The 16,042-nt window shown below is 42.5% G+C and overlaps 1 protein-coding gene across 2 annotated transcripts; it reads right to left on the reverse strand.

Moving 5' to 3' along the window:
• Positions 1-856: 856 nt before the first annotated feature.
• On the reverse strand, positions 857-14,829 carry LOC104535193 (ras-related protein Rab-6A-like). Of its 2 annotated transcripts, none has more exons than XM_010184282.1 (7): positions 14,776-14,829; positions 12,946-12,999; positions 7,315-7,420; positions 6,933-7,044; positions 3,779-3,872; positions 1,911-1,977; positions 857-1,367 (listed from the first exon to the last, which is right to left on the reverse strand). In XM_010184282.1, exons 1-7 carry the CDS (start codon positions 14,803-14,805, stop codon positions 1,303-1,305), a joined length of 528 nt encoding a protein of 175 aa, XP_010182584.1. In that variant the 5' UTR covers positions 14,806-14,829; the 3' UTR covers positions 857-1,302. The 2 variants fall into 2 exon arrangements, with proteins under 2 accessions (XP_010182584.1, XP_010182583.1); XM_010184281.1 differs by lacking the exons at positions 3,779-3,872; positions 7,315-7,420 and adding exons at positions 4,413-4,506; positions 10,727-10,832 and having other exon boundaries at positions 958-1,367.
• Positions 14,830-16,042: the final 1,213 nt, after the last annotated feature.

Here is a 16,042-nt window from a genome sequence, read left to right on the forward strand (position 1 = left end):
CAAGGTCAAGAAGTGACACCAAAACTCCCTCCAGCAGCACACACTCTTCCATCCCTCTGCCCAGGTATGACAATAAATCCCTGCCACTGCTCATCTCAGCTTTGGCAATGTTACAGCTTAACACTATTCCAAAAGTGAAATAGCCACCAGCCCCATCCTCCAGAACCCTACTACAAAGGCAGCAGCAGCTATGTGTGATTTCATCAAGCATCAACCTAAGCATGAGCAGAACAGCTACTGTTGGCCTTCCATCTGCCGTAGCTCTCCTACTCTGCGTGAAGAAGCTCCCAGTCTACAAGACAATGAACAAGAGAATGCAGACTAGGAAAGCAGCCTGAACAGTACCCCTGACTCCCAGGGCAGGTACTGCCCCTGTAAGTGATGTATTTTGGATAACTATTTGCTTTCGCTGTTGACAGACAGGACCCAGGTCTCTACAAACCACCGTGAGGAAATCTCCCCACCCAGCCTCTTGCTACAAAGCCTCTGTACCCTCTTCCTTCCCCACATCTGACAGACAACACTCACCGAGCACCAGCATCCTCTGGATGGGAAGATATTCCAACTGAGGAGAGCAGGCTGTGGGATGTCTCTGCTACACAAACAGGAGCAACAAGGCCAAAGCTATCAGAGTCTGGGGGTTTCCAGTGCTGTGTGTAACACCAGGGGCAAAACTCAGAAGTCGTGACCAGAAGTCGGCCAAGATCATTCACAGAAAGGAGAAACTGAGGAGCTAATATTGTGTGTGCCCTGCAGGAAGCAAAAGCCTAGAAACGGATAACCTGTACTGTCCAAAAAGGCAAGGCCAAGTCAAACTGACTGGTTTAAAAGGAGCAGCCTTTCAACAGAAGAAGTGGGGATGCAGGACAAAGACAGGGGCTGGAGTGGACAGGGACCTAGTTAAGATGCAAGGCAGTAAGGAAGGTGGAAAGCCCACCCCCAAGCTTTATTTTTGTCTTCCCTAACTTAGTGGCTTTTCCATTGCATTCACAAGATACATCTGAGCAGACAGGCTCAAGGTAGGGAAGAGGGGGAGAAGGAGAGAAGAGAAAGAGGCACCACAGTGCCAAAGTGCAACAACATAAAAAATAAAATGAAAGACAGGACACTCATTCTGCACTCAGGGCTCATACCATGCAGTAAGAGGGGCGGCCGGGGCTGCTCCCCACCAGTAAACAGGGAGTTCGCTCGCTTAGTAGATTGGTTTTTCAGCCCACAAAGTAGGGTTGCCTAGCCAATGAGCGGTGATGTTCTTCAGTGAGACTGGCCGGTTGGGGAATGTGCTGCTACAGAACGGGTCTGTTAGCAGGAGCACCCGCTCTCCGTGACTGGCTGCTCAGGAGGTTTCTCTAGTTTGATGTCGATCACTGCAGGAGACAAGTTAAGGAAATCACTTGGCTCAAGGAGAAACAAGTAGGAGAAAACAGAGAAAGGTATCAGTATCTGAAAAGGTTGTCCCTTGAAAAGGGAAAGGTGTTTTAGCAGAGCAGAACATGTCCTGCATGAACAGAATTAACTGCAAAATCAGTGGACTGGGTATATCAAGTCCACTTAGAGGACTGAGCCCAATGGCATGTGACTGTGCACGAGACAGCCCTGTGCAAAAGGCAGCAAATATTACGGTATTTTAAAACTATGCAAATTATATCCTAAGCTTAAGTGGAGAAAGCAAAAATTAAGCTTACCATTATAAGTAGTTGGGTACCTTTATATACAGACCACAAGCAGGGTTCTCAATTTACACTCATAGTTAAGCACCACACTGCAATGGCTGTTTCAGCCACATCCCTGCAAAACCCCAGTAACACCCATCCCCATAATGTGCCACAAGTCAGTAAGCCCAACTTAACACCGGAGAGCTGCCAAATTCTACAAGAATAGGAACGTTACTGAAGAGAAAGCAAGGATACTGTCTTCTTTGCTCTTCTCTGGTGTGCTGTCCATCCCAGGTAAGGCAGCAGCCACACGACGGAAAAGCTGAAAGGCAGCAATAGGTAGAGCTGAATTCTCGTCAGAAAAAAAATGCATGTTGAAAAACATCACTTCGCAGCAGACCTTAGAGTCCAAACTGTAAAAACTTGGTATGTGGGTACTTTAGCAAGCAAAGCAGATCAACAAATGCCACAAGAATTTGACCTAAGAAATTTAATAGGTTTTATTAAAGAAGTTATTCAATGCCTACAAAACAAGACTTTGATTTTATTCATTTTCTACTTGAACACAACATGGAATTCATTAGTAACAGTGCTTCCCTCCTGCACTCAGTAGGAATGTAATCTACCATTGCCAGCCCCAACTGCTTTTGCACACAGCAATGACACAGTGCACAACTCAGGATTTCTGACAAGCAACCCTGCAGGAGACCACAGGTTTAAGAAGCTTACGGAATAACTGAGATTTAACAGCCCATGCTTTCAGTTCTGTCCTGCTGCAATCCAGCCATTGGTGAGCAGAACAGCTGGCTCAGTGAGCTGCATTTAAGCTGTAAGGATATGCTAGAGCTGGGAAGGACTATCATATCCCCATAAAAAAAGAAACCAAAGTGATTTTGCATAATTTTTTGAGTCAGTGCTTAGAGCTCCTCCTGCTGACATTAGTGCAGCAGCTAACACAACACAAACACTGCTAGGCAGCATGGTGAAAAGTATTGCATAAAGAACTAGAGGAATCACCAGCTAAGGACCATTTTTCTAACAGTAGGTTGGCAGGGGCTTCTCATCCGCCCCTCCACATTGTGTTAATTGGAAAATCAAGAAACTGAGGTAGCAGCAAGGTGCTGCAGTTAGCATCCTTTTACTCACATAAGATCTCACTGCAAACACCCGCTAGGCAAATAAAGCCTGGATTCTGGATTGAATCCACTTTAATCTTTAACTTTGGTTACCAAAGATTAAAGTGGATTCAATCCAGAATAGTCAAAAGTCTCCTAATCTCATTGTGAGGTTCTCCTGACCAGCTGGTGTTCAGCAAACTGGTAAGCATGTTTTCCAGCCAACACCAACACTACTCATGCTCCCTGTAGATCCCTGGATCCTATGGCTGCCTTACTCCTCAAGTTCTGTCATGCTTCAGAACAATTCCTGAACCAGTGGAGTGTGGGATCACAAGTTTATAGGAAGAGGCAATGGGCACAAACTAAAATACAAGAAATTCTGTTTAAACATAACAAAAATGTTTGAAGATGTTGGTTTTTTTTTTACTGTACAGATAGTCAAACATTGTGACGGGTTGCCTGGAGAGATGGAGTCTCTATCCTTTGAGATATTCAAAACCCAGCTGGAGTCAGCTCTGGGCAGCCTGCTCTGAGCATGAACGTTGGACCAGACAATCTCCAGAGATCCCTTCCAACCTCAACCGCTCTAAGATTTTCCTCTGCGGCTCGCAAACAGAAGCAGGAACTTCCAGTGCATCAGCACATGCAATTATCCTGACTGATGTCAACACTAATTTTAGAAAACAGTGCATTAACTGTTAACAAAAGCAAAGTGAATGTACAAAATTACACTTGACTGGATGCACAAAACAGTGACATTCCTATCCCTCAGCACATTCTGTTTTTAGACTCTGCTTTCAAGGTAAGTTTGCTTAGTTTTAGCAGGGAATCACTGACTTGACAGAAAGGGAACTTCCAGAGATAAAGCAGCAGCAGTGGTCATTGGGCAAGCAGCATTTCAGGGGCTGACAACAAACAAGTATCCGACAGAACATTAACCCTAAATCCTCCCACATCCAAAGCAGCAAAGCAGACTTCCTGCTTTAGAACAGAACTTTGATCTACCTGTTTCACATTGTATCCAGTCTTTGCACTGGTCTCAATAAACATCACATTCAGCTCTTTGGCTCTCTGTTCACCTTCTTCTGTAGTGATTTGCCTGGACAAAGATGCAAACAGAAGCAGAAAGACAGAAATGAAGAACAGACAGGAAGAGTTAAGAGATGGCTGTGGCTGAGACAGTGGAGAGCTGCTTCACCACCCCTTACAAGAGTGCGCAGTTCACCAACAGAGACCTCAGCACCTCTGACTCTTTAAGACCCTCAGGTCCTCCAGCTAAAAATGAAACAACCTCAGGTAAGGTACCCAGGGAACACCTGGACCACTAACAATGAGTGATAAGCACAGGGTGAATTTTGTGCAGTACATTTGAGTCTCATTCACAGGATCCTCAAGGGAAGGAAGAAACCCCACACACTGCACCTGATACAAAAAGCAGTCATCCTCAAGGGAAGAATCCCCACACACTGCACCTGATACAAAAAGCAGTTTCCCAAAAGTCAACAGAAGGAAACTCCAGGAACTTACAGAAATATTTCAGAAAGGCTCCAGCGGTATGTGCAGTGCAACAGCAAGCGCAAGGCTGCTGCTTGTGAGCAAGCAACAGCAATTGCATCTCTGATCAATACCCTGCACATACCTGTTTCACATTATATCCTGCTTTAGCACTGCTTTCAATATACATTGTATTCAGTTCTTGGGCTTTTCTCTCACCCTCCTCTATAGAAACCTGTCTACAGCAACGAGAACAAATCACAGAAAAACCAAAACAAATAAAAATAGTCCCAAAATTATAAAAAGAAAACTGCAGGGAAAAAAACCTAAACCAGCAACCAACTGAAGCAATGTTAACAGAAAAGAAAAACTTAACAGGCTGCACCAAAGAAGAACAGTGCTATTTTTAGTTCAGCTTTTTGGCTTCAGAACTTAACTCACATCATCACTTGGTTTTTACCACTGGATGAATGGCTTTCAATGTGCTGCATTCTATTTCAAAAGATGTGACCAAGCTCAGACTGATACAGTGGTTTTATCCAGCCTTAAAAGGCCCCGTATTTCAGCCTAACACAAATCTAACTTCCTTTTATAAGAAAGGCAAAGGAGCTGCTTTTACTGATACCTGGATATGTACCACAATTCCAAATTCTAGCCTAGGCCAGGACTACTGTCACTTACGTTAAGCTTCTAAAATAAGAATTTCTAGTGCTACAGGAACTTCAACTGCAGCTATGTTTCGAACAGTTTTCTGGTATTTTTTAATTCTTATGGCAGTGCTGGCCCAGCTGTCCTGCACACACGCTTTGCTTCACTGATGTACTATCAGGAAATAATTCAAGGCAGAAATGACCTCATTGGATTTTCCAGTTCCACATGAAACTGGTTTTTGATAGACATTAGAAAGTCTCAGTTCAAGCAGAACATCTTGGATTTTGCTCAGTCGCTTTTGTAAGCTGACTTCAGAGACCAGACTGATGCGAGGCCTTGCCACCTGGCTTTCTTAATCCAAATTGGCTCTATACACATTTTTAATTGTATTTCTGAAACTCTGATGACCAAGTTTTACCAGTATTTCCAAAGTGCAAGGTGCAGGACACTTAGAACGGCCTCCTGCTCGAAGTGGGAAATGTCAAGTAGTTGTCAAGACTAAGGTGGTCTGCATGGAGGACACAGAACGGATTTCTGTAAGAATCAACAGTAAAAAGTCCATACAGAGCCTAGGTAAAGCCTAACTTTATCCTTTTCCCCACTAATTCAAACCACTTGCCAGTGTTAGAACTGTCTATGTTCTTACTGCTAGGCATGGCAAACTAAAAACTAACAGCACGACTTGCACAGGGACAAAGAGCAAAAAAGCATCTCCTGACACCACTTTGTGCAGCCAGGGGTGCTGGCTATCATCTCTTATGAGCATCTGGACAAGATCAAAACCACAAGGAAAAAACCACATCATTATACATTCTGAAGCAGTATGTACACTACAGAAGTGAGTAAAGCAAGGTTGGGGATTTAAAAGATGGTAACATCCAGCAGTGAAACAGTCAGATCCCTGTCAGGCCCATCATCCCAAGAAACATGGTAAACAATCAGGCAGTTCAGGTATCAGCTCAAGATTTTTCTGAGACATTGCTGTTCCACCTTAAGGTTTTCAAGCTGTTATCTTTTGATAAGAAGTATTTTGTGAACAGTCAATAGATAAGGGTTTGATTTTTTAAGAGCCCATTTTGCTGTAAGATCCAGGTGTTTCCCATTTTAGCTTTTTTGGGATGCTTTCTTTTGCATTAGATAAAAATTCCCCATCACTTCAATGCTTCCCATGTCCTGTGACATACAAAGCACACATTGTAGAGTACTTGGTATATGTGAAGATGTTGAAGTACTGGGATTGTAAGGAACTAAGTGGCTTACTCCATCTTCCCTTTGCCAAACACTACTGACACTAATCATTGCAATTAAAACTGCACTGTTTCCGATGCCTTCATAAAGACTAAAAATCTCTGACAACATGAAACAAAGTTTTTGCTAAATCAACAATCAAGAGAAGAATGTGAAACAGAAATGTAAAAGCACAAGCCCATGGTCTTCTAAGAAGCTCTTATATTGGTCATGTTGGTTTTGTTAACTGGCACTGTAGGATTAAGAGTTGTAAAAGCAAAGTGCTTTAAGAAATGTCCCAAAACATTAAGTCCACATGATTTTAAGAGTTTAATTAACTTTTTACATCTCTTGGGGCAGTTTGCTTTTGTGGTATGTATGACACAAAATTTAGGCTCAGAGGGAAAGCTTTGACATCGACACTGTGCAGCTGCACATGCAGAGCCATGTAAATAGAATTACTGACAAAAGGCACATTTCCTCGCTTTTGCAAGACTTTTTTGGGGTTTATCTCAGCACGAAAAAGAAAAACCAGACAAAATACACTACTGAGAAACATGATATAGTGATACTTGATTTAAGTAAATTAATTTTTTTTTAGGTGGGCGTGTTTTAACCAAACCTGTTTGTAGAACAGCAAAATGGAATAGCTTCACACCTTGTGCAACCAGAAATCTGAATTCCCTGACAAGCTATTTATGCTTTAAAATCAACAATAGCTTTGAAGACAGACTACTTGGCCAGTTCCTTGCTTTCACTGGTCAGGGCACCAGTTCCCCTCCATTACCTCTTGTCTGCCAGGTCAGTTTTGTTCCCCACCAACATGATGATGACGTCGCTTCCTCTCTCTGTCCGAACATCATCAATCCACTTCGAGGTTTGCTGGAAAGAATTCAAGTCTGCAGAGAAGAAGCAAATGCGAGTCATGAGGATAAAATTTCTTTTCAGAGAGTAAGAATACTATGCCTGTACTCAGGTGCTTCTCCAAATCTCCCCACACCACATAAGAATGACCCATAACTTGTTTTCTGCTTAGACAGAAAAACAGGGAGCAGGGGGGGAAACTGTTTCCAACGTTAATCATCTTTTTGCAGAACTTCTGCTTGCAACAATATTAGTTCTGCTTACATGTAGTATTTCAAATAAAGAGACACCAAAGCATCACTCACTTGTAATGTCATAGACTACCACAGCAATAGTGGAGTCGCGGATGTAGCTGGGAATGAGACTGCGGAACCGCTCCTGGCCTGCTGTGTCCCAAAGCTGCAGCCGAACCTGCTGGTACCAGGCCAGGGAGAGCAGAGAGAAAGAGAGAGACCAAGAGAGAAAAGAAAGGAGGAAACTGTCCTTTAGAGAAAAGGCCATTTCTGGTATTAACCATATGCAGCTCAGTCTGAGAAGCTGAGATTGACCTTGAAATCCAAATATCCAAACAGCACAGCAGCTGGCTTTTCTGACTCTGTTTGTATATAATGTGTCTAATTACCTCTTCTGCTCGCCTAGAGATTCTGCTGTTCCCAAAGAGCTCTAGGTTATGGCTACTACCTCACTGCTGATAGCAGTAACTAACCACCAATACGAAGCTGGTCTTCCTGGTCTACCCGGGATTATGTATGGGGTCTCCTCAGGACTCCTAGCCTAGAGCATCTCAGATAAAAGCTTTTCGGGCAAATCCCACATGACAGACATGCAATTCCCTCAGCCCAGGCACCAAGTAGTGAAGCAGCATTCATTCTCCAGCATCAAGCATCCAGTAGGTGGCAATGGGGATTTTCATGGAAGATTAAGGCAATCAATAACTTAAGTTACAGCAGAAACAAAGAAAAATGCTACACACTGTAGGCTTCACATGACACAAAGGGCATCGGGTTCTCCCTTTCAGATAAGCACAAGAGTCAGAAACAAGCACAAATGCTATGAGAGGTACAGTTTGAACTCCAGAGTTATACCCAAACACAAATTGGCCTATTATATATGATAGCTTTAAGGTCTGGAACCTGTCTATTTGAAACAGCAATGGTCAAAACATGCCTAGCTACCACACTGAATGCTAAACAAAAGCTTTTCACAACTGGGAGTGATACCATTTCCTTCCAAGTCATTACCCAGCACAGCAAGCTATACAGGCAGTGCCATGCTGCCAGAAAACAAGACTGCTGCTGGCATTCTCAACAGGCACGAGTTTCATAGGAGGGCAGATACTGGTTCCCAGCCTAATTACAGGAATTGCTTAGATGTGCTCTCAAAGCCACTTGTTCAGCAATGAGGGAGAGCAGCTGTTTATGCACAGAACAGCGGTTAATAAGGCAGCTTGCAGGAGACTTGCAGGAGTTTCCAAAGGACCAATAATTGGCTTGTTTAGAAAAGAAATAGAAGCAGAGCATAGGCCTGCAAAGTATCTTGCTAAAAGCAGATTCAAAACAACATAATATGTACATCAGGGTATATAGATCTGATGCTCTGGGGCTCGAGGAAGATTAGGGCTTACAGTTAAAGCAATTAGCTCATGCTTCATTTGGAAGGCAGCCTTGATTACAGTAGCAAAAAGTCAGAGCTCTCCACTACCCCAGCAAACTCAGGATGACCAACTCCAAGCACCTGGACAGTATTACACCAGTGCCAGCAGATCAGACTGATAATGACAGCTTCAGGCTCTTGCTTCTGGACTTCAGAACGAGCTTCCACACAGTCCCCAAGACACTGCTGCTACGCCAGACCATTCACTCAAAGTTTACCAAGGTGGTGATTCAAACACTCCAACCTTCAGACTCACAGTCAAAAAGGCAACTAGAGGAAGTACCACAGAACTGGGGAAGAACTGGCCTCAGTAATCTTGATGTAGTGAAGGGTAACACTATTTGAGGGAAGGCCTTCAGCTGGTATGCAAGTACCATGTGTGGGCACCCCTGAAGTGGCCTGAGAGAGTTAGCTGCAGTGTTTCTGTGGCTTCTCATTTCTAGAAGTCAGAATTTGTGTGCATCCATTTTGGAGAGGAAAAGAAAATATAAATAACCCACTCAAACATGGAAGCATGCTAATAACCCTACCAGTCTGCAAACGTGAGAGGTCCTCAACCAAGCATTAACCCAGCCTCTCTTAGAAACAGGTAACTTGTACAGAAAGGGGCCCAAACTGCAGGATGGACTTTCGCCATAGATCTCTCCACAGGCCACCTGCGTTTCAAGACCCCCAGCAGATTAAGGACAACTAAGCAATTCATCTTTTTCTTCTCAGCTCCCCACAGGCTAGCTAACTGTTCTTCTCTACTAGTTAAGACTATCTTGGCTGGTACTTACGTATGTCCTATGGGACTGTCCCTGTTTCACAGTACCGTGAACAGCATTAACTCACAGGAGACTATTTGAGGTTCCCAAACACAGCTACCACTAAAGACAATGCAAATGTATAGCTCATCAGAGTGTAAAGGAAACTGTGTTTTCCTAATCCCACTACCGCTCACCATCATGTCCTCAGAAGTACCTAAGCATGTTCTTTTAATAACACAAGAAAACTAAAAGCCTCTCAGTCACTGACAGCAAGGAACGGTAACAAGAAAAAATGAAATTATCTGAAAAGATCAGAGCATGACCAAGGCACGATGAGATCAGCGATCAATTAACTATTTTTTACATGTCTGGAAGCTGTTACGAACAGCCTAGACTGTGGTAAGATTTTTCCACCTGCCTGGATAAACAGCATCCTGTACCTGTCACAACAGTGGGGAGAAAAAATGCCAACCTATGCAGGCTGCCACACTGCCTCACCAAGACGTGTTCCCAGCATAAGTCATCACGTGCACATCTCAACACTCCTCAAACCCCACACATTTAGTTTTACATTAGTTTGCACCAAACCAGAAATCCTCCCAGTCAACTACTGAAGCTACAGACTGGGAGAAAAACCATGTAATTACAACCCTCTAAGCTTGTTTATTCTTTAGAAATTACATAGTTATATCTCTTCTGTTTCAAAAGCTCTCTGGTTACTCATATGAATCGCCAGCTTTCTCAATGTCTTCAATCCTCATAAGTCACTCCATAGCTTTTATTTAAATGGATGTTGTACAGTTTTACCTACTCTGACAGTGCTCTTTTGTTTTGGCAGCTGAACTTGTTACTCGTGTTACCTCTCCAGTTATCCAGAAAGGAAAAAAATAAAATAATAAAATTCTGATGCTTGGAAAAAAAACTCAAACCAGAAAAAGCAAAAAGCCTTCCCAAGGCTACCAATCATCTTTCATTCCAGTCAGCACAGACACACAAGTCACAATTCCTACTCACCTACCTGCCAATCCTCTGTGTATCACTTCCATCGTTCGAGCTTTGAGCAGACCAGAGTTTTCCAGTTCCCAAGTTTCTGTATTATGGGATGTAATTACCATAATTACATCTGTATTATGGGATGCAATTACCATCGGCTGTGGGGGAAGAAGCTCAGCTATGTCACCTCAGCCCATGAAATGCCTATAGTCCTGTGACTGAGGCCTATCTTAGCTCTTTCCAGATACCATCACCACTTCCAATGCATAAAAGGCACACATTAAAAGCAAGGTCCCTGAAGACACTTCAGCTCAATACCTACTTGTAATGTCAAAGACAATGACAGCCACAGCAGAGTCACGGATGTAGCTGGGAATAAGGCTGCGGAACCTCTCCTGGCCGGCTGTATCCCACAGCTGCAGCCTGATCTGGGAAATGGAAAAGTGGAGGGGAAGAGGGAAGGAGAAGAGCAGGAAAATGGAAAACAAAACCAAAACTCAAGTGAAATAAAAATAACGAGGAAAAAAAAATTGCAAGGCAAAAATAACACAACGAAAGGAAAGCTAAAATGGAACAGAAATGTGAAAAGAGCCAACACTTCTAACCACATTCTTGCAGTAACCTCACCCTAGCTCGTCTGAGAAAACTCCCTCCACGAGCCCATTAATAACTTGCACACATGAACACGTTCTTCCATTTAATCATAAAACCAAGATATTCCTAAAAAATACCTTCTCACACCATCTGCTAATGAGGGAAATAAGCATACATACCCCAGGGCATCCTGCCATGTCTGGACTCTGGCTATAATGACCACACAGCAGCTGGATGGGGTCACTCCTAACTGCATGGACATTATCACCCCACTACTGATGAATCCACTGGAAAGCCTGATGTGCATCAATACAGTAGTGTGGTACAAGCCAGAACAGCAAGCACCCTCTAAACTGACTTATCTTGTGCTTCAATCCAACAAGCCTGGGAAGATACCAAGACATAGAAAAGGAAATGCTACTTGGTCTTTCAAGAATGAGGCTGTAGCTGTAACATAGAACTGTCAGCCTGACAATCAGGAGTGAGGATGGGGTTTCTCGTAGTACCAGTTCACTTAATACCACAGATCCCAGTGTACTGGCAATGTGCTGGAAATGGCACACTTACAGTTGCCCTCTGTGGGAGGCTATTTGAGATGGTCTTGAAGAACCCAACTCCACATAAAATTGTCTTTCTGCTGGCTAGTACATGCTACCCAGGCCATATTTAGAGCTGAGTGATATGGCACAGCTATAATTTCAAGACATCTATTTGGTATAAGGACATACCAAACATGCCAAAGCATATGCCACAGTTACAGGCTTAGCATTCATCATTTCAAGCCCAGCAATCAAGGCCTATTGCAAAATACAGCATTAGCCATATCTGAGAAATTATTTCAAGGTCTGATTTTCCCTAGCTTGTGTGTTTGTATTTCTCCCTCCTATTATCCACATTCAACACCTGTTATTTAAGCAACCTTTATGAGCTCTCTGGATCACTTACACAATCAGGAAAGCTAACACTGTAGCCAACATTGGAAAGAAAATGATATTTTCTGGGTAGCGGGCCAGCAGGTAATGATGCCCTGACCTCCACAAGAAGAAGAAATCAAGACTACACTGCTGAAAGCAGCACACAGGCATTCCAACTTGCCTTCATAGGTGTCAAGCAGAAATCCCAAGATCTTTTTCTGCTTCTGCCACTGCCAGGACCATTGGAGAAAGTTATCCAAGTAGTTTCCCCCAAACAAAGATTAAGCAAGGTCCTTTCTAATATCAAATAACTGGTAAGATGGCAAAGAAACACTCAGGAAACTCATCACACACACTGGGCCAAGACTTCTTCAGAAGCATCAGACCCAAAGCAACACAAAGGACATCCAGTGTACCACCAGCCACTTCCTCCACCCAACAGTTTCCTATTTCCCAGCCAGTAGTAAAACTAGCAAAAAGGCAAGTACTAGCAAAACAAACTAATTAAAAGACAAATACTGAAAGACAGGAGAGGGATGCGAGGGATCTCTTTATGCAAAAAGGAATCTCATGCAAGCTAAATTCAAAATTGCTTTACTAGCTGTACGTCAAAACTGTGTTACAAAAGGAGTTTTTCTATGAGGAGGAACTATGCTACCACTGGTAATTGTGAATGACATCAAGCCTTGGAGCTGCCTGGGGTCTGCTCAGACCCACTTACACTGACAAATCTCAGAGGCAGAGCTGTAAATCCTGGGAGCAAACTAAGCCTAGGGTACGTATAACAGCCCATTCCCCAGGATAAGAACATTAGCTTGCCCCAATTTTGCATGAAAGATTTTGCCTTCGTTCTAGAGCTATCAGATATTAACAAGTATCACAAACAGGAGAGTGGGTCAGTGATTTGAGTCAACAAAGGCCATCCCTCTGAAGACTGCTGTGGGATTTCAGCAGCCATTGGGAGGCCTGGCCAGGCAAAACTGCTGCTCCTCTGGCTGTGGCTGCCATGCTATCACACAGATGCCTCACTTACCGTGCGATCTTCAAGATACATTGTTTTTGACAGGAAATCAATTCCAATGGTCGCCTGAAAAGAAGAGAAGCATCAGTAACTGCAGCTTGCCTTCCAGCATCTGCAAATCCGATCTTTCTATACAAACTCTCAGAAATGTTCACAAACTTATAATTAAGCCGCTGAAACCATTTGCCTTCAATATAGTTGATAAAAACAAAGCAATCTGGATATCTGCATCATCTTCGTTTTACATCATTCTTCTCAACTGCACAAGAACCTCCGAGTCTCAATTTTAGTCTCTGACATTCATGCATCTTAACATAGACCATATCTGAACTGACATCTCCTTCTGGTTTATCACAATTCAGTCTGGTAGGAATTATCTTACTAGAAATAACCAAAAGAGAGAGCAAATTACATATATAGATTGTGGGCGACTGTGCTGAAAGCTAAAAGCTGATGTTTATTTGGGGATTTCATTTCAGAATGTGCTTCCTTTCTGGTGACATTCAGAAGCTTCATTTGCCAGGCAGTTCTTTCTGTAAGCCTCCTTGCATTCACGTTTCCACTGATGTACAGCAATTCCAGTACAAAGACACTTAAAGTAATTTACCAAGTTAGATGCGCTCCCAGGCACTTAAATCAAGCAGAAGTTCTAGTCCATCATAACCCCAGGAAACAGGAGACAGGCTACTGATGTAACAGATTTGACTATTTTAGACAGTATTTTATCTCTAGTCTTAACAAACCCAGGCAGCATAACACGTTCTGGAAGGTCTCTGTCAGAATGTGAACCCCTTAACGTTAGAAGAGAACCCAACAGTCAATTTCTGTAGTGAACGCTTATTGCTGGGAGTCCTATTTTCTGCAACCAGGACACAGTTTATAACAACTACAATAAGCAGATAAATCTATGAGAGCACCTTGTAAACGTCATGAAAAGAAACAAAAGGCACAAGAGGATCCAGTGCCAGCAAATGACTTGTCCTCAAAAAACAATCTTCTCTTCCTTTTCCAACTTAAAATTACCCCAACCTAAACCTGTAATTCTTTCTGCTCTGAATTAAAAGACTACACCCTAGTCTCATCTTCTTTAAAGATATCTGGTATTCCCTTGAAACACCACTAAGTGCTTTTGATGCAACTAACTCTTCCTGAAATCTTCAGGCCTCTTACACATCATCAGCACTACATCTGCAGCCTCTTCATCCCTACCCTACTCCTTCACTGCCAAGATCTCCCTGGCTTTTCCTATCTATAGCCTTTTAGTTAAAAAAAAAGAAAAAAAAGTAATTAAAACAAAAAAGAGAGAGAGTATACACCATGCTGACTGCTTACAGATCTATCTATACACTCCAGACTCAACTATTCCTACTTAAATGGAAAGCCTCTAAAGATGCTACAGACTAAGAACTACCATAAACATGTCCATAGCTTATTCGTTCTCTCTGTTTCCTAAGACTTCCACATCCACCATCAGGCATCCTGACCATCGTTCTCTCTGTTAGCCAGGCCCATAAACCAATGTTCTTCCCCCATTTTCCTCAGGCTCCTCACATATCCAGACAGCATCTAAACCTTGCTTTTGTTTTGTACACTGTATTTCCTGATATCATACCAGATGCTTGGGCTTAAACATGAAGTTTCATCTCCATTTCAAGGCACATTACAACGTTACTTATGATATTGAACTAACATCTCATGGGGAAATGTGACTGGCCGTAACAGTTCTCACAGGCATACATTTTAATAGCAGGGAATAGATCTGCCTGTATATATACATACATATATATATATATATATATATGTACACACACACATACATGTTTTAAAAATACTACCACATACCTGGTAAGTATTGTCAAAACTGTCATACATAAACCTGGTGATCAGAGAGGTCTTCCCAACTACAAAAGAAGAGAAAAATTACTTTGAAGCAGCAGTGGAAAAAAAATATCCACTGCTTTGGGAGTGGCATGCTGGCAGTGCCAAAAATCAGAATTAAGCTGTCAACCTAAGGCTGTTTCCCAGCTACACTCTCCTGCAAAATAACCAGCTAAGATATTCATTCACAAAATGACAGAAGTATGTTAAGCCAAATCAATCTCAGTAGGTCAAAAATTAATTACAATTACTTAGTCCTCAAATTGGGTACACCACGATGATGACAAGGGATTATTTGTTCGTTATTTATTTTAGTAAGCAATAAATCTGCTTTGGAACTCATATTTTGCTACTCAGGTAATCACCAAGTCAAGCATTGGAACAGGCTGCCCAGCGAAGTGGTAGAGTCACCACCCTTGGAGGTGTTCAAAAAGCACGTAGATGTGGCACTTTGGGACATGGTTTATTGGGCACGGTGGTGTTGAGTCGATAGTCGGCCTTGATGATCTTAAAAGTCTTTTCCAACCTTAATGATTCTGTGATTCTAAGTCTTGGACTTCTAGACATAAACATCAAAACAAGACATGGTGATGGCCTGGGCACTGTTTAGCTGTCAATGGCTGGATGGAAGAACAACATTCAAGACACATTCTTTCTTCATAATGAGATTTTAGATATAAGATAAACTTCAAAACCTTAAATACACGTCTTTAAATATTATCAAGAGACAAAGTGCAGAACTGACAAAAACCAGGAAGCAAAGATAAGATCTCTGATTCTCTCTCAAGAAGCTGGGGAAGCCAAGAAAAATTCAAAGGACATGGATGGAAGAGAAGAGGGAAAGGAATACACTGTCTATAAAGGCTGTGAAATCGTGAACATTGGAGAGGGTTAAAAACAGCTTAGAAAAACGTCTATCAGCAGCAATGGTGATCCTGCCTTGGTAAAGCAGGGAAATTGGAGGAATTTCCAGAAGTCGTCGAACACCTACAGCTCTGGGAACACGGAGGAGATAAGCAGTAAGATCTAAAGAGAGTAATACAGCAAAGAATACCACAATTTCAGGAAAAATATACAAGTCATCCATATATTATGAGGGAAGCGGTAAAAAAGGAAGGCAACTTCCAGGTAAAACAAAAAAAAAAATAAGATGTAAGGGAGGCAGTGGCCACGCTCTACAACCAGCACTGCTTCGCCATTTATTTTCTCTCTCCAGTACCTGCCACACACC

Source organism: Mesitornis unicolor, unplaced genomic scaffold (assembly GCF_000695765.1).
Source record: "Mesitornis unicolor isolate BGI_N332 unplaced genomic scaffold, ASM69576v1 scaffold24325, whole genome shotgun sequence".
Taxonomy (NCBI): domain Eukaryota; kingdom Metazoa; phylum Chordata; class Aves; order Mesitornithiformes; family Mesitornithidae; genus Mesitornis; species Mesitornis unicolor.

Excerpts from the sequence above, each read along its gene's own strand:
- LOC104535193 (XM_010184282.1), bottom strand. The coding sequence starts at position 14,805 with ATGTATGACAGTTTTGACAATACTTACCAG. Across the intron at positions 7,045-7,314 it reads GGTAGTCTATGACATTACAA|ACTTGAATTCTTTCCAGCAA; the intron begins GTGAGTGATGCT and ends TCTTCTCTGCAG. Across the intron at positions 1,978-3,778 it reads CTGGATACAATGTGAAACAG|CTTTTCCGTCGTGTGGCTGC; the intron begins GTAGATCAAAGT and ends GCTGCCTTTCAG.